Source organism: Pagrus major, chromosome 22, assembly GCF_040436345.1.
Source record: "Pagrus major chromosome 22, Pma_NU_1.0".
In the NCBI taxonomy this organism is placed as follows: domain Eukaryota; kingdom Metazoa; phylum Chordata; class Actinopteri; order Spariformes; family Sparidae; genus Pagrus; species Pagrus major.
In genome coordinates this window covers 22,461,270-22,480,022 of record NC_133236.1, presented here as the reverse complement: position 1 = coordinate 22,480,022, position 18,753 = coordinate 22,461,270, and the positions used below count along the sequence as shown (strand labels likewise).

The 18,753-nt window shown below is 42.8% G+C and overlaps 2 protein-coding genes across 2 annotated transcripts; both read right to left on the bottom strand.

Annotated features, from left to right (window-relative positions):
- Positions 1 to 891: 891 nt before the first annotated feature.
- Positions 892 to 14,789, bottom strand: sec63 (SEC63 homolog, protein translocation regulator). The gene is made up of 20 exons (XM_073492503.1): positions 14,533 to 14,789; positions 13,498 to 13,597; positions 11,989 to 12,103; positions 11,344 to 11,456; positions 11,188 to 11,249; positions 10,766 to 10,824; positions 10,198 to 10,248; positions 9,980 to 10,088; positions 9,639 to 9,733; positions 9,408 to 9,540; positions 8,600 to 8,692; positions 8,314 to 8,459; positions 8,059 to 8,206; positions 6,966 to 7,048; positions 6,652 to 6,720; positions 6,361 to 6,516; positions 6,088 to 6,261; positions 5,739 to 5,939; positions 4,064 to 4,168; positions 892 to 3,371 (listed from the first exon to the last, which is right to left on the bottom strand). Exons 1-20 carry the CDS (start codon positions 14,654 to 14,656, stop codon positions 3,234 to 3,236), a joined length of 2,274 nt encoding a protein of 757 aa, XP_073348604.1. The 5' UTR covers positions 14,657 to 14,789; the 3' UTR covers positions 892 to 3,233.
- Positions 14,790 to 15,053: 264 nt separating this feature from the next.
- On the bottom strand, positions 15,054 to 18,566 carry iyd (iodotyrosine deiodinase). Its single transcript, XM_073492506.1, has 6 exons — positions 18,486 to 18,566; positions 18,204 to 18,405; positions 16,716 to 16,913; positions 16,437 to 16,596; positions 16,068 to 16,224; positions 15,054 to 15,946 (listed from the first exon to the last, which is right to left on the bottom strand). The coding sequence occupies exons 2-6, from the start codon at positions 18,376 to 18,378 to the stop codon at positions 15,764 to 15,766; spliced, it is 873 nt and encodes a 290-aa protein (XP_073348607.1). The 5' UTR covers positions 18,379 to 18,405; positions 18,486 to 18,566; the 3' UTR covers positions 15,054 to 15,763.
- Positions 18,567 to 18,753: the final 187 nt, after the last annotated feature.

The following is an 18,753-nucleotide window of genomic DNA, read 5'->3' as shown; positions in this document are numbered from 1 at the left end:
ATCTAGACAAACCCTAACCCTGTATTAGCAAACCTTACGGACAGACAGTCTGTCTGCGAACAATCAGTTGAAATAGTTACCAAGTATTAAATTAATTGGCAACTTTTGATAATAGATAACCACTCTGACACTCAGAGTCCCAGTCCCTTTATCCAGATCCACACCAAAAGTTAACGGGGTCTATTCTGGGCCGACACACATCCTCCATCCAGTTTTGTGGAAATCCTTTCAGTAGTTTTTGTGTAATCCCGCTGACAAACCAACAAACTGACATACGGCTGGTAACCGGTAAAAAATGTTCGATACTGGTACTAATACCGATACCGTGACTTCGATACGGTTCCTGAACAAGCTTCTCTCAATACCAATTTTATGAAATAGAACAAACGTTCACATTACACATTCACATAGCGAGACGGCCAATCACCGGCACGATTAGATCTTGGCACGACAAGCATGCTGCATGCTTATTGGTTCACTGACGCTAACCATTAACCTTGGTATCAACTGACAAGACATTTTTTGATACTCGATAGTATCGAGGCAGTTTAGTCGGTGCCATAAAAGTATTGAAATTCGATTCCCAGCCCTAAACTGACACGGGCGAAAAATGAACCTCCGTCGCAGAGGTAACGATTGGGTAATGATGCAGGAATAGTTTCTCTACAACACCATCTAATTAGTGGTTAAAGTTCCCTAACATGTTTTAAATTCACTAAATTACTTAAAACAAGTGATAGCACTGAATATATGGGGCTTTTTGGAGCCCTAGCCTTGTGTATCAGTTTCTGCACATCAGCGGCACAACTGCACACACATCCTCTCTGGGATCTAACACACCTGACATTGTATTCATGTACCTTCAATACATGGGGAAAAAATGACACCATCTCATTTAAAAGTTTTTATTTGAAATGATTTTAAATACAAATAATATATTTTTCCATTTACAATGACAGTTCCTTTGTAAACAAAAGTGGCAGATAGATAGTCATTGGGTAGTTTGTCCAAACTGAGGCGGCCTGCCAGCCAGTCGCCTGGACTGGGTCTGTCGTGGGAGAGATGGTGTCGTATTTAACCTCACTGCAGTTTTGTTTTTTTTTCTCCACACAGCGTAAAATCACTGATGCTACATTCTATTGCAGAGCGATAAATACTCAAGAGTACAATATTACCTGTTAGCATACACCTGCCTTGAACACAATTACAGGAGGGTATAGTGCACTGCGCGCATGTGAGTTTGTGTGCATTGTGTCGGGAGAGCGTGCCCACAGACACCGACATGACACACTAGTATATACCTTTAAAAAAAACTATTAACTGTTGAGTGAAGTGAAAAGATTAACCGTTTTCTTTTAAAAACTGCCAAGTCGTCAACATACAGTGACAGCCCACAGAGCTACGGAAGGAAGCTCTGATTTTCTTTTCTTTTTTGTTGCACTCATGAGTCAAACAGATGTGAAAACCGAAGTTAGAATGGAAGGAAACAAGACAAAGACGTATGTGTTACGTGTGTTATAACTACAGCTTAACTGGGACAAAAGAAACAAACTAAATTTAAATGAAACAGGGGTCAGAACTGCTCTGTGTTCTACAGACAGAAAAATTAAAAAACAAAAATCCTCCAGGAGGTTTGGTGGAAATTGTGAAATGGCAGTTGTACTTAGAAAAAGCAAGCTTGTTCTGCTTCGATGACTAAAGAGAATAAAAGGTGCTGGACAGACAGAATACGCTCAGTCTTACACTTAAAAATTTCCCATCACAAGCGCTGTGTGTCGGGGACCTCACACTCCAATCCCTTTAACGCAGTCACATGTCACGTTCAACTTTTAATCCTCTTTCAGCAGACAAAACTGTACTCAGAGGCTTCGCCATGGCAGATCAGTGATATGTATTCTGAGACTGAGTGGCTAAAGGTTACCATGAAGAGACTAACTAAAGTGAAACAAAAGAAAAACACTGTCGATTTTTACAAACGCGAAATAAACAAAACTTTTTTTTTTCTGCTCTCCCAAGAACTACTGGTGCATAGCACCCAAGGATTTGTATGTTGTGGTATTTCAGTTGTATTCATAAGGCCTTTTGGACAATGAGTATACACTGGAATGTGCTACAATTGTAAAATTAAACAAAAAAGATGGAGAAAGGAAGTCACTTCTCTGAAAAGCCACGAGTATGTATATATCTATTTATATATAATCAGCGTCTGAACCCCTAAAAAGACTGAAAACTCACAAATGTTATGGAGATTATGGACAAAAGAAGTAGTCATAATTCAAACAAATCTTAACACTGCAAGTTTTGTCATTTTCCCCACATTATACTTGAGGTCATTTCATTTCCAGATCCACCTGCTTTCAACCGACATTCAGAAAAATACAGTGCGAAGTGGATCACGGGGCCTGAACAGAACATTAACGGAACCGACAGGAGATCTTCTGTGGGCATTTCCTTCGACATACAAGTGACTGGCTGGTGTAACAGCGAAAAAAAAAAACAAACAAAACAAGAAAAAGGAAAAGAAAAAAAACTGACAAGACTCAACTGTGCCCCCTGTGTGCCGATAGGAGCAAATGTCCCAATGGGTCGACTCGGCTGTGATCCCCGACGAATTGGGCTAAAGCTCACACTTCTGCAGTTCTAAGTGTACAATAGAAAGTATCATTGGTGTGGAAAACATTGGTGCCGAGTGATTTTAAACTTAGGAGCGAGAGCGATGTGGTTCTTGTTAATTTTGCAAACTGAATCAGCTGTTATACATCCCCCTCTCCCCCTCGAGAAAAGAAGTAAAGAGCCCAGATAATAGGTCCTCCAGTCCACAGTGTGTCAATCTTTCACACCTGTACAAACACATACAAGGTAACAAACACACATACGATCGCTCATTTTTGTACCACACACACTCACATGCACGTCCGCTCTCACACACACAGGCCTGGGTAAGTATTCACAGAATTCTCTTCCGGCAGCAGCAGGAAAGTGAATGAACAAGTCTCTGTAGAAAAGAGGAAATGGAGGGGCGGGGTCACAGTCCATGTCACCGAAATGATAAAATGGAGGAGGAGGAGGGCTCTGTGTGTATAAACTGTCCCTGGTGATTCTGTGTGTGTGTGCACAGCTTCGCTGCTCCTCGTTCGCCGCTCTCGAGTGCTGTTGTGGGGTCAGGAGTGGGTTGGGGGGCCAGTCCATGGGGAAGAGGGGGGGGTTGAGCGTGTGTGTGGGTGTGTGTGCATTCAATCGTTGTCCTCGTCGTCATCTTCGCTCTCCTCGATGCCGTCGCTGTCCTCCTGCTCCTCGTCCTCCTCCTCCGTGTCGGGGATGTCCCACTGCGGGTGGTTGTCCAGCATGGCCTTGGCCTCGTGGACCTCCAGCTGGAAAACACAAAGTTTACATGTTTGAGCACATGAACAAGTCGTTTTTTGTTTACATTTCACGTACCACGTCTTTCGTCATTAACTATTATAAAGCATTATTTAAATTCCACTGTCAAAAAACAAATTGTCCAGCACTTGAATGCTTATATATTTATATTTATGTTGTCTTGAGCGTTATTTATCGAGAATGCAACTTATCTGTTTCTGATGAATAATGAACAAACAGGCAGAGACAGAACAAAGATCTATTTTACCTTATATAATGCAGGGAGATTGTAACTGTGGTCAATTTGTTTCACTTATTTTTTCATTAAGAACTTTCAAAGAAAATACAACACACTTTTTGTTCTAACTCCATTTCATTTTTTGACGTATGAGGGAAAATCCCCACACTCGCATGCCGATGTTCATACGTGTTACCATGTTTACCAGTGCTCTTAAGATCAATTATTTAACAGTTCCCATCCAGAAGATACATTTTACACTAGATAAGCACTAGACATCACACCTTAAGTGTACCCTAGCTTAACGTCCATCAGGTGTTGTAACAGATCTTCTTATTCCCAACAGCTTGGCAGCCATTAACACCATTGTTCAGCTGCTGGTGCATTTTGACTGAACTGTGGGTGTATTGTCTGAGCTCTGCAAACCACACACACATACGCGCACACACGCAGCTCTCTTATCACCTTGAGTGGTTTGATCTGGTCCAGTCCCAGGTAGGAATCCGAGCGGAGGATGACAGAATATTGGTAGTTGCCTGTTTTGGAGGGGGCTGGAAACTTCAGCTCCACCTGGGGAACAATACACACACACACAAAAAAAAACACACAGCTGTCAAATCCAATCACAGGAGCTCTCACAGGGCATGACTGCTCCATGTATTAAGTCTGGTGTCGCAGTAAAACGGGGGCTGGACTGTAAACTGTTGATGTCGAGATAAAACAACCGCCACATAATGAAACAAGGTGGCTGTCATCTGCAGCAGAGAAGATGTTTGTCATCAGCAACAGAAGGAGGCAAACATGTAAAGTACAAACACTCCAACACTGCTGGATATTACAAACTCAAAAAGCCAATCGGCTGTTACTGATGGTGCATAATCACCTCCAGAGGGACGCGGTGCGGTAGGTAATCACAAACGAACCACCACATGATGATGGGTTCCAACTGTAAATATTAGACCAACATTACCTCAGGCTGTGATTGCCGTGTTGTGCAATTACACATGGCAAACATCTAATTATCGGCACAATGAGGCTAATTATTATTCAGCGTGTGAGCGGAGAATGAGCCGTGAACACGGCGGCAATTTGCTGCCCCTGCTCTGTTGATGAATGCAGCCCACTCTGCCCTCCCTGCCCGAAAAAAGCGTCTGTCAAACACGCAGCGTCATACAACACAAACAACAGCAGGAAGTGTTGAAGTGACAGACTAATTGATCAGCAGACAGTGAAGCGTTACGCATGGGTGGGTCACCTCTCGCCATTACATTCCTTCAGAGCGGCGACAGCTGGTCGTGCAGACGTACACGGGCCTCATTAAGCCCTTACCTCGCTGTCAATCTTTATTGTTGCTGGAGAACACCGGGATCAGGGGTGCAAATTGTTCAAAGTAAACACACACACACACACACACACGTATGCACACACACTCCTCTGTGGAAGTAATGACAGCAGTGCAAAAGGTTGCCTAGCAACAGGATGTGTGAGGGCCTACGGTGTGTAGGAAACAAGAAGCGTGAACAGACACACTTTAACTTATTAAGACCTTTCTAGTCCAGACGGATTATAGCATGGGCCGCAGTATACCCTCAAAGCATTTTAATACCTCACACACACACACACACACACACACACACACACACACAAAAAACAGACTTTATAATACTGCATGCAAAAAACTGAAAGAGTGCTGGAACAAAAACTAATCGAAAAAAAGAAATTATATTGGTAGGGATGCACCGATGCACCAGCTTGCCCAATTTTTTTCATTTAGGTGCACCCAATAATACATTTTAAATTACACATTATATAAATGATTGCAATTACATGTTTTTATTCATTTAAAATCATAGTACAAACAAGAAGAAATGGCGATAACCTCAGTTGTTTAAAAAATAGAATGAAATTTCAGGCGCACCAAAATAGTCACACCTGAGAGCCCTGTATTTATAGGCTGAATATTAGTACCAGCGGATATTTGCCTTGTTGACTGCTAACGGCCGATCAGTCAATAAGATGACTTCTAAGCCAATGACCACTGTTCAAGACTGTGTTTCAACATTAGAAAGTGTGAAACCACTGGATATTTTTAACCAGACATCGACACAATTTTTCCATAAGAACTCGCGCACAAACTCACCTCTTCTGTGTCTTTTAACGTGCAGACGTGGTAGGGCATGGAGACGAGGGTCTGATCCCGGCGGTCGGCGATGTAGAGCCACCACCACTCCTGCTTCTCCTCTGGGAAGTAGAGGCTGTAGACGGGGTGCGTCACCTTCGACTTGGTCTCTAGCAGGGCCCGCTCTCGCCGCTGGATGCTCTGCTGCAGCGCCTCCCACTCCTGAGGGGGACAGGTGTGGTGAGAGGAGGAGTGGGTTAGGCGCAGGTACAAGCACAGATCAGGGTCATCTTATGATGATGGTGTGGAATTAAACAGAACAGGAACACAATGAACGCTGCATGATATTTTCGCCACATTGCTCTCTGACCTCTTCGTCGTCACCAGCCATCTCGTCCACTTCTGTGTCGCTCTGTTTGTCGCTGTCTTCGTCTCTCTCGCTGGGAGAGTCCTTGTTGGCTTCGCCCTCGTCCGACTCGCTGCCCTTGTCTGAGGCCTCGTCCTCTTCCTCTTTCGCCACTGCCGCCGATGCCGCTACGACTTCCTGTTACATCAGCATCCATGAGAATAATTATTTATTTAAGCAGAGTATTTTTTATATGCGACAAATCGAGAATTAATTCAGCTGTGACTGGACACGTACATTTCCTGCCACGTTGCCGTTGGCCTGCTTGGTTTTGGCAGGTGCTGGTGTGGCCTTCTTCTTGGTTAATTTTTTCTTCTTGGACTTGGCTGTCTTCTTAGCCCCTTTACTCTTGTTCTGCCACACTTTTGTTTTGGATTTACTCGAATCTCCTTGCTTCACACACAGACAAAATAAGGTTAGTTAAACTTTCTTGAACCATTCAACTTTTATTCATGGCTAGATCTGACTCAGACTGAGTGAACGGATCTGAGCTGGCATGTCCCCTGTGTGTATGTGTGTTATCCTTACTGCTTCTTCTGTAGTGGCAGCCTCCTCTGCTAGACATGGCGTTGACTCCTGCTCCTTCTCAAACACCTCCTGTACATACACACACACACACACACACACACACACACACACACACACACACACACACACACACACACACACACACACACACACACACACACACAGATAAGAGTTGATTCATGCTTTTCAACAATGCATGAAGTCAACAGCACACTCTAGTGGTCATTCATGGACATACAGCTCCAAGGAAGTAGCAGAAAAACTCATTATTATGTCAAATCATGTTGGTGTTTAAATATGCTATCATTCCTTACCGCCATCCGTTTTCTGGTCAAGAGTACCGTTACTGTGACGATAGATCCTGCTGTGATGTTATTGCTGTCTTCATCATCAAGGACTGCAAAGACAGACAGACAGAAAGAAAAGGAACTGTCAGTATCCAGAAGTTTAACAACAACAAGTTCAGAATCTCTACAGTGGTTCCACGATGCACTAATTATTGTAAACCAATTAGCATTTTTTTTCAAACCTAATTTAATGCATACGAAATGCATCGAAGAGTTTGTCCGACTCTGTAAGTAAATAACATTCCAAGATCAGCCGTTTTCACTTTACTACATAATTATGTAACACCAGCCTATCTATAATGACAAGGGGGTCATGATTTTGATTTTAAAATAAATGGATCTGAGCATTCAATTTTGATCGTTGAATTCAAAAAGGTAGCATTGACGATACACCCTCCCAGGGGTGCCAGCTTGTGCATGTCTGGCACACGTCTAAAGGGGAAAAAAAACACTTCAGAGACGACACAGCTAGCCAACAGGTGTAAAGGATATTCCATATGTTAAGTCTCACAGAATCCGAGACATAAATTTGTCTATATATTTCATGACCTATAAATGTATCTGGGCAGAAGTTTGTGTGTGCAGAGTGGAAGATTGTTTTGGGCAGCTGTGGAGATAAGGTACTGCCTCCCAGACAACCAAGGTCACTTTCTGGTCCCCCAGCTTCACTATATCTCAAACGAGAGACGCACTGGCGCCGTGATACACCAAACTCCATATTCTCCCATCAAATGCAATGTGACTAAGAAAAGAACGTTTCAAAGTATGTAACCAGCAGAGTATGCTGGTTACATAGTCACAGACCGGGAAGTGTCATTCAGAACTGGCAGCGTTGAATTGTGTTACTACATGTACCGTTGAGCTATGTTCTCCTCCAGCTTAATTAAATACTTCAACGTAAGGCATCACGACCCCTGAATCTCCTCTTAAGTAACTTAAGTAAACTAAGATGGAGCCATTTTACTGACATGTGGCGGTGTTTTAGGCCGCAGACATGTCACCAACCAGTCAACCAGTGGCCGGACAAAGTGTGCATGTATGTGTGTATTGTAGGACTGACCCTGCAGTTTGGTATCCATGGTGATGTGAGGGAAGCTGCCCAGCACGGCCATGACCTCATCGTACTTCTCCTCCCCCAAGAAACGCAGCATGCTGCGTCTGTCAGAGTCCTTGAGACTCACCAGGTCCTGGAGGCTCCGGACTTTATACTAGAGAGAAGAGGACAAAGATCAGCTGACCCATCGCAAGACACCTTCCTTTTTCTTTACTACGCTCAAGTAAAATGTATGTGTGCATGTTCACACTCCGCAGTTACCTTCTTAGAGATGCAGTAGCGGAGGTGCTCCTCCTCAAAGTGGGGCAGCTGCAACAGTGGTGACTTGGACTCCTGCAGGCCCTGCACTATCATTTGGGTCAGCTTCATGCAATTCTCTATGGTTACCAGCCGAGGAGCGTGGAAACCTGGAAACACACACACAGTTTACCAATGAGCAAAATCATCAAAGAAGTTGTTGCGTGGGTTGAAGCTTGTGAGAATTTTATTTGAGGTGATAACTCCTGCTTATATTGAACAGGATGTGTGTGTGTGTGTGTGTGTGTACCTCCTCTGCTGTTGGCCATCATAGTAAGCTGACAGCCCACGTTGATCATCTCCTGGAGGAGAGCTGGACTCTTCCTCACCACAAACCTCTGATCTGAAACAGAAACACACACACATACATTCATGTTCTTAGCAACATGTTCATTAGGAAATCTTTGAACCTTTCCATCTTCTGGATTTGGCGTCGGTCCATCTTACGCAACAAAAACTGAACAGAGAGCGTCACTGTTTTTCCCCCACTGTGTAACATTGTCTGAAGATGGTTTCAGTGGTTTCAAAGTTCAACGTGAACATGCACAGTTCTGGCTCAGTGGCTTGTTGGTGCAGATTCTCACCCATTCAGTCAAAACACTGGTGAATTGTTCACTTTATACACAGTGTATCAAGTACTGCAGCTCTAACTAACAGTTTGCCAAGATTGTGTTTTCACGTTTCACAAACAGATGTGGGGAAAAAAACTCATCAAATTACTCTAAACAGCTTGTTCTAGTTGAGTACGTAACATTGCCTGTGTGTAGGAGTGTAAACAAGGATTGTGTATTCATAATGAAAACTTGTGACTTAACAACTTCACTCCAAACAGCTTGTGCAGCCGTTTTATTTCCCATTTACGGAGCTCTGGAAAACCACTTCCTGACCACCTATGTTGCCATGGAGGAGGCTGACATGAAGCTATACAAGCGAACTCGCTGACTGTTGTGTGGACATATGAAAGACAACAGACGTCATCGATCAGCCCTCCTAGCTGTCATACTTCTCAATATAAAACATAATTTACTAAACATTTATTTTGAATATGAGTGTCCTACCTTCCTCCAACTCCTCTGACACGTCCATGCGTGCCAGGTGAGCGAGCACCAGCACCCTGGCTTTCAAGCTGTAAGGATAGCAGAATGGAGGCTCCTTCTTCTTCACGTTGATATTTCCCAACTCACGGATCAGCTACAAGACAGACAGGAGAGGCTGTTTATGACACGTTACTTGATGATAATCAAGGACAATCTGTCTCTTCGTCACACACACACGTCTGCATTTATTACCTGTGGCACTTCGATGTTGTCTGTTGGTCGTATGGTGGCTTCTTTATTGCTCCGAGGGTCAAACTCAAATGCTGCTGTCAACACCATGGCTAACCCTGGAGGGCCAAAAAAAGGGAAATTCAGATTGTGTCAAAAACCTGATTCAGTGATGTGAGAAGTCAGGCTTGTTTAGCTTTTGATATAGACAAGGAACTGATGTATCAATCATTTAAAAAATAAACAATATCACATGTCAAACTCATGAACACTCACTGTTTTCAATAGAGCGTAATTGTGGTTTTATCTAGTCATAGTCTTATGGAAATTAAAAGTGATACTGCAGTGTGGGAAGGGAAACTCACGCTTCATGTTCATGTTGGGCGTCTTGTACATGAAATGCATGAAGAGCTGTGTGGTGTTGATGAGGATCTGGTCACCGCTGTATCTGATGGAGCGGTACCACCACGTACCCTATGACAGAGAAGGAGGAATAAAAAGGGATAGAGAGCAAAGTGAGAAATCCTGAAGGACAAGTGTGATATAGCACAGAGCATGGTATTAAATAAAGGAGAGGGCTTACCACAACAACAGGGAGGATGACCATAAAGGCTAGTCCGTACACCAGGAGCACCTACAGAGGAAAGCAAAATCAAATGGACACACTGCTTCTCTTTCCATGTTGGAGTTTCACATACGCAGCCAAGGGACAGGGACTAAACTGTGCATTCAAATGAACCTCGTAAACTCAGAAATCTATACTCAAATGGCCAGAAAGGTTGTTCAAAATGGGAAAGTTTCTATTTTTTTTCACTTCACTTTTTTATAGGCATATTTTAACCACAAATCTCTGAAACCTTTTAATTAGACTCTGAAAGATGGAATTTATATTTTAAATGATGTACAATTTATAGCATTAGTTCTCTCGAAATCTCTTTCATATCCAAGCTGGTTATACCAGCTCATATACCAAAAATTGGTATTGGTAACTGAAGCATCCAGAACCAAATCAATAATGAATCAAATTTGAAATCGAGTGGGACCGGAACCTTGCGAATCGGAATCAAATCGATTTGGGAAATCAGTGGCGCTACCCAGCCCTAGAGGGTTTACCAATTAAAACTACATCGACATAATCAATAAATAAATACCAGCATTGAGTTCTTCTGGTCCACGATCCAGGCAGGCAGGGCAATACCAAAGCTGGTTGCTGGAGAGAGAGGCAGAAGAGGCAATGAAACCAAATGGCAAAATCGCCTTTTTACACATTGTAACGATTGGAATGGATTGGAAATATCAAACCACATAACCCAATTTTATAAGCCACCAAAATCAGTATAAACATGTTGTCTTTGGTGTCCATTGATCATGCATTAAAGAAGAGTGTGTGAAAAATACAGGAGGCGCATTTTCATCGTAGGCTTGTTGAAAAAAACAGGCCGCCATGTTTCATCTATAAATTGTTTAACACATTCATGACTTCAAGAGGCTGACCCACCAGCACGAGGCTGTCTGCGCGTCAACACATGAAAACACAAATGCATACTGTGGGATTTAGGGGAGCTTCACTCACCTCCTGGACCGTCTGGGTTACCGTATATCTCCCAGTTCTGTCGAGACTGTTCATTGGTCAGACTGTAGGGAAAAAGACGAGGAAGTAGATGAATCAATCGCCCCGGATTTACTAGTCTTTTTTCAATGATTGTGCAAATGAGGATGAGGCACTTACGCAGCATAAGCTTTGGCAATTCTCATGAATGTGGCCTCATCGCCACCTTTGTCAGGATGGAACTTGAGTGACAGTACACGGTATTGCTTCTTGATTTCTGACAGCGATGCACCCTGGAGACAGACATACACTTACAGCTTACCACACCACATATAGTGTAAAAAACAATCAAAAATAGAGAGTCTCAAGTCCTGAAAGATGATATTGTCTATCTCATTTTTTTAATTTCACACAAGTTATGGGTGAAATATGTTTAGAGCTGCAACAATTAATCGAGTAGTTGTCAACTACTGAATTAATCGCCTACTGTACCTAGCTAAGTCAGAATTTTCAATTTCCATTTCTTAAATGTGAATATTTTCTGGTTTCTTTACTCCTCTATGACAGTAAACTGAATATCTTCGGGTTGCAGACAAAACTAGACATTTGAGGACGCCATCTTGGGCTTTGGGAAACACTGATTGCCATTTTATAGATCAAACAACTAATCAATTAATCAAGAAAATAACCAACAGATTAATCAGAAATAAAAATGACTGCAAGTTGCAGCCCTAAATGTCTTGTGCACACAAGTTAAAAGGTGTCTTTAAGGACTTCAGAGGCTCTTGTAGGATGGAGAAGACGTCATGTTTTTTGTGTGTTTACCGGGTCCAAGTTGAGAACTTCATATGGATTATACTCCTGGTATTCTCTGTCCAGCTTGGACACCTTGTATGCTAGCAGCAGGAACACAGCCCAGCCAAATAACAAGGCTGCTTTCCTGAAAATGGCAAACACACAAACAGGGAGAGAAAAAAAATGTCACACACAAACATCTGTGTTCTCCTGAGACAACATCTGGCTTGCCTCGTTTTTTTTAACAGACATTTTCACACCGTGTAGTTGTTATAACTGCTATCCTGCAGAGGAAGCAATCTGCAATGCAAACTAGCTTTCAGCACTTAAAGCTACAGAGATTAGGTTGCAATCTGACAGAGAACACAAAGCTTTACTTCAATCTACTGCATACAAACAGAAGGGCAGAACAGGTTCTGACATTGTTGTTGTTTGGTACTTATGCATGGAAGTTGAACTTGTTTCCATGACAATGGCAAAACCCCATGGCCTGCTCTGCAGCATCTGTTGCCATGACAACTGCTCACTAGCCAGAGTTGTCTGAGTGGCTCAAGCAGAAAAAAAATACATGCTGGATGTCTGTAATAAACACCATCGTTATGATACAGTTGTGAAACGGATACTGAGATTTTGAGGGACAGACTGAGACGTCCATTTGGATAAATATGCTGGATGCTTGCACCAGCTTCAGTCACAAATACAACCATGCAAATAAAGAATTTATGGATTTTGAAAGCAAAAACAGGATGTAGGTTTTAGTGACGGAGGAGGGATGGAAAGTGGAAAAGAAATGGCAGAGAAGGCAGAGACAGAACAAAGAGCAGAGGGTCAGAGAGAAATGCTGCGACAAGGAGGTAAATGAGTGTGACACTCTCGGCAATCTCTCCATTAACCCACACACGCAGAACGAATAAACAACACTGAGAAAACAGGGTCAGGTTAGGAGAAATGTTAAACAGCGCAACACTATGTTTACAGCGACAGCACAAGCAACTGAGAGGTTTACGCATGAAAGCAACTTAAGCCAAACTTGTGCCGAAAATCACCCAAAAACAAGCACTTCCACACACGCACATAGGCTCCGGTCTATCTACACTATGACTATGGTCAGCATTGCCTTTGGCACATCTTCACACAACAGTGACAACATCTCTGTCCAGCTGGGAACACACACACTTGAGTGAAGCTCCAGTGGTGGGAGGATGACTGAGCTTTCTCAATGCAAACAGCCCAGGGGAGTCACACCCAAACAACAGTGAGTGATGGGGCATTTGACGACATAAGGACGAGGGAGCAAACCCGCAATTGAACTGGCAGGCAAGTCACAGCCAATCAGATGCCAAGACATTTATATGAAAGTAATCCAGGAAAGTGTTATACATAATTACATAAATACTACCAACAATGATTATTCAGGAGTATAATTAACTCGAGTCTCTTTTCAACTTGAAATAAGAAGGGCTTGATCAGCTTTCAGAGATGACTCCAGGCGCTTTGGGAGAAAATCTGCAAACCCCAAATCCAAACGATCGCACTCACTTTAGTGTTGGGACGATGCTCTGCTGCGACTTCATCAGCCGGAGCCGGTACCACAGACACCTGCCATGTACCCTCCTCAGGCTCTTCAGGCGCAGTTGTTCTGGAAAAAGAGGATGGACAGAATGAGACATCGCCGACACGTTGGTACCACCAAACCGGTTGAAATCAATACTGATAATGTCACAATACTTCTGGTAGGATAACTGCGGCTTGAAGTGAGCGATGTTCATTGATAAAATATGAGATTGTGTGCATATGTTAGCCAAGCAAGGAGAGACATATGATTACTTCACTTCAGCTTATACAGACACTTCTATGACTTTATCATTATGCAGCCTGGACAAGAGAGAATTTAGTTAATGCAAATTTTTGTCTTCCATTCATGAATTATCTTCAATCACTGTATCAATACAATAACTGTTAGCTCCCATCTATGGTCACCTGACACTCACCTGCTATTCCCTGTTGACCAGCTGAGTAAAGTTTGCTAGCATGTGTTGCATAACCCACGTTAGATATGGTCTGTTGTTGACAAACAGATTAGCCGTGCTGTGATAAGGACACGCCAGGAAAAAGGTCAACAAAGGCACACAGGCAAGCTTGAGAAGCTGACAGAGAGTGACGCTGGCTTTTGGTGTTGAAGCTTTAGCTCAACTAGCCTGCACTTAGCTCCGTGTTTATCCACTCAAGTTGGCACAACTGGCTACATTATGTGAACCTAAACACAGATGAATGTGAGGTACACGAGGTAAGGCAAGTGTGTTACTGACTTGTACTAAAGCTCTGAACAGTGAAAGGGACGTGAACACCATCTGTGTAACGCCTGCTAGCTTACATTTTGCAAGTTAATGTAACGTTTGGTTGGGGCTCGCACAGCCTCCGCGCCTTGCTAAGCACGCTAGCCAGATTGACGGACTGCCGACTGGTGAGCGTCGACGAGCCAAAAACCCACGCTGAACACTTCAACTACGTTACACCAGCTGAGGAATAGTTGGTTAGCCAAAGTTAGCACCGAGCCAGACATCGGGGCCTTACCAGCATTCTGATCCCGGGGCCAGAGGTAATATGTGGCTGGGATCACAATAAGTCCGACGAAGGACGTGAGGAAATAGAAAAAGGTGTTGCCGCTGTCATCGTACTGGAACTGTTGCCCGGCCATTTCGTAGCGGCGCTTGGGTCGCCCTTCTTCTTCTTCTCCACCGCTGCGCTTCCCCTCTTCTCTAGCCCAATGTGTGCGACTTGACAGACCGTTAGCTAGCCAGCTAGCATCCGACAGCCAAGACAGCGCTGATCATCGGTGTACGTGGTGTACGCCTGCGCAATGTGGCCCTTCTTCTTCTTCTGTGGCTGGTTGAGCGCGTTTCCTGGACGCTACTGACCCCCAGAGGCGGCGGTGGGGTACTACAGAGGAGCTCAGTGTAAATGACTGGGCTTGATTAAAGCAGGTAAATGAGGTAATTATGATATATACTTTTTTTTTTATTGGCATAAAAAATACATCAAATACTTTAAGAGATTGTTAGATAATAGAAATAAAAACAACTCATCCCATCATCCCATGTTTTAGTGATTTTTTTTTATTAAATCTTATTTCTTGGCACCTCACAAATTGTGTTTCCCCCCAGTTTAACACCATGGTTATAGCCTTGTAAACAGGTATGATGTTAGACAAAAAAATACCTGATGAGTTTTGAAAATTGATTAGTTATTTCAATAAATGTTCAATTATTTACATTTCCGGGAAAAAGCAGTACAACTATCCTTATTTTAATCTCGACATAAAGATTAGACAAGCAATCCCAAAGGAAAAAAACTGAGAACATGTTGTATTTTCTTCTTGGCAGAAGTAGAGACGTTGTTAGTGTGGTTGACCTTCGTATGTCTGCAAATAGAGTGCTTTTTTTTTTATTGATTTAACATTTGTCCTAGTGAGATTTCAGTACAGGGTTTATACACCTGTCTCTGTAAACCTCAATGGTCCGTTAAGATAATAAAGATTAAGCGCAAAATAGACTGTAAAATGTTATTATGATAAAAACAAAAATAACCTTTATAAAATGCCGTTTGCCCAAAAATATAGTAGTTCTGTGCAGAGAAACTGCACATGATTGGCTGTTTAATTTCCTATTCATTAAATGTTCACTAGACATACCAGAACACTGTTATATTAGCAAGACTCCAAGCACAATTAAAACACTCCTAAGTCACATTATGTTTTGCTGTACTTGAATCTTTTTGCATTTTAATTAGCTGCAGGTCGACTCTGTCATATGTGCACCATGATATCATCCAGAGGCTTGCGTTTCAAGTCCGGCACTGTGGCGTCAGAGGCGGGATAGCCTACAGGAAGTAACATCAACAGCTTCTCGTTGGCTGGACGTTTGAGGAGGAGCCTGATCTGGGGGCCGCAGTTCAGGGGCGTCGATGTGACCGTGACAAGGCCCACGTTCTGATTAGCAAATGGGCAGAAAGAACAGGAATAATACTTTAATCGGACAATCACAAAATGTTTTATATGCTCTGACTAAGAGAACAGAGACTGAATTATCTGTATTTCGAGGTGTGTTTACCTGTAATGCAGCCAGGAGGATACCACAGGATATGGAGACACTAATTTCATTGTAGTAATGTGTCTTCTTCTTGCCGTTTGGTAGAATCCCATAGGTCTGTTTGAAGATGAGGACCAAGTACGGAGCAACATCCAAGTATTCCTTAATCCAGTTCGTCCTGCAAGAGGAAAGAAGTCGTGAGAAAAGGGAGAAACATGTGAAATTAGAAATTAGACTTTACATTGGTCCATAATGACTCACAATTATTGTGTATGTTCGGCTAAAGTGGAGGACAACACGGGGTTGGAGATTTAATCCTGTCAGTGCAGTTACTTGTTGATATATTGATATGAATGTGTGTGTGAGTGTCGAGTAAGGATGGGTGCTCACCTTAACTTGGACAAATCACTGACCCACTTGTCCCCCATCCTCTGACGGTAGTTGACCTCCTCCTCTTCCTCCACTATCTGTCTGATCTGGTGCTTCGTCTCTGGGTCCGACACCACAACGAAGGTCCAGGGTTCTGTGTGTGCTCCGCTCGGGCCTGTACCTGTCCAGAGGAAGGTAGAGGTGGAAAAGAGAAAAGAAAAGACATATCTGTATCTACCTCCAGACATAATGTTTCTATTAGAGTTTATAGCGGATTTTTGTATTTAATTTTTCACATGCCTGCAGTGCGGATGACATTATCGATGACTTCTCGCGGCACCGGCTCCGGGCTGATGAATCGGACAGACCTCCTCTGGTTCAACAGAGTGTAAAAATCCCTGGATCGCTCCAGCATCTTCTCCTCAGGGTAACGTGGTGGTGAGTAGGGAACGTGTGCAAGGTCTTCCTCCTCACCGCCGTCCACCCAATCACCATCCTCTAAAAGGACGACAGACAAAGAGCAGGACCAGTGAGCAGCTTCTGATATGAACATTCAAAACGTTTGAAAAATCAGAGCTCTTGGATTGTTTAACCAACACCAAAAAAAAAAAAAAGGTGCACTCAAGGGAAGCATTGTACTTAGTTACTTTGCACCATGATTATGGCTCATAATGCAGGAACGCTGTCTGTTATAAACCATAAGAGAAAATCTGCTTTTAGGAAACCAGGTATAAATGTGTAAGATTTAGTTTATCATCTGCTGACATTTTCAAAACTTTTAATTCATAACTTGCATGACTTTTTTAATGGAGGAAAGAGAAGGTACAATGAAAAGTTCTATAGCCACTCTACTCCATATATGTCCATATAGGCTACAGGCCATTTACCATCATTGATTAACCTAGCTGAGAATGATAATGTTCAAAACAAGTCCCAGAAACAATAAACCGTCTATAGTACGTGCACTCCTGCAAGGTGTATGCACCTCTCTTATAACCAGCGGTGGAAGAAATACTCAGATTCTTTTCAAGCTATTGAAAGAAATGCTGAAGTTTGATTATAAATATTCATATAAAATAGAAGACGCAGTAAAAATTTAATGAAAACAGGTGTGTCTTATTTGTCCCATTTAGTAATACAATTCGGCATTGGTTTGGAGTCACTGGGTCACATGACATAGAAGATATTGAAAAGAAATGCTGAATTTTGATTATAAATATTCATATAAAATAGAAGAAGCAGTAAAATCCATTAAAAAGAGATGTGTCCTATGTGACCTGTGTAGTGCTACAATTCGGCATTGGTTTGGAGTCACTGGGTCACATGACACGGAATCTATTGAAAAGAAATGCTGAATTTTGATAAAAATACTGATATAAAATAGAAGAAGCAGTAAAATGTAATGAAAACAGGTGTGTCTCATTTGTCCCTTTTAGTAATAAAATTCGGCATTGGTTTGGAGTCACTGGGTCACATGACATAGAAGTTATTAAAAAAACAAGCCATTGAGTCAGCCTCCAGCGCAGCGCGAGGTTCTGGGAGGCAGCTAACCGCCCTCCTGCTGCCAACACTGGGTGAAGCTGAGCAAGAGGCGCCGCTGGGTGTCTCCGGAGTGAATGTCTGTCCAATATCCAACCTCAAACTAACTTCGCCTCGGTTTTTTTTAACAAAGTGAAAACTTGATCTTAAACTTTTAACCCATTTCTAAAAGTTAACTGAGGACAACAACTACAATGATTCACTTTGGTTCGTGTCTTGTATGAAGAATAAAGTGGAGCCAGGTCTCACCTTCCTCTCTTGATGTGATGACTGTATCGTCCTGTAAGTCCTGATCCGCCCACGGTCTGGAGTCCGCTTTGGGAGTCCCTTTAGTTTCGGTGTCTCTTGTTTTGACCAGCATGAAGCCTATCACCAAGCACAGGACCACCGCCAGGACAGGCGTGAGGACGGACAGGAGAGCCATGACTGCCGAGGCGGAGAGAAGAGCCACCTGTGCTTCAGTGGACCTACCTGTGCTTCAGTGGACCTACCTGTGCTTCAGTGGACCTACCTGTGCTTCAGTGGACCTACCTGTGCTCGAGTGGACCTCAGATGATCCGGTGTTATGAAACACTTGCTCTTATCTGGGGTGGGTCTATACCAGATCAGATGTTGGAGCAGGTGGTGCTATAAACAAGCAAAATATATCAGCTGGCCACCAGTTATCAAGAGCAACACAATGACAAGATAAATGGCCTAAAACCAGTGATTTTAAAGATGCAGTATGTAAGAATTTTGCTTTAAAACATCTTTAAAAAACTTAAATTGTAAACAGAATGTGAATAAATAACAGTTTTGA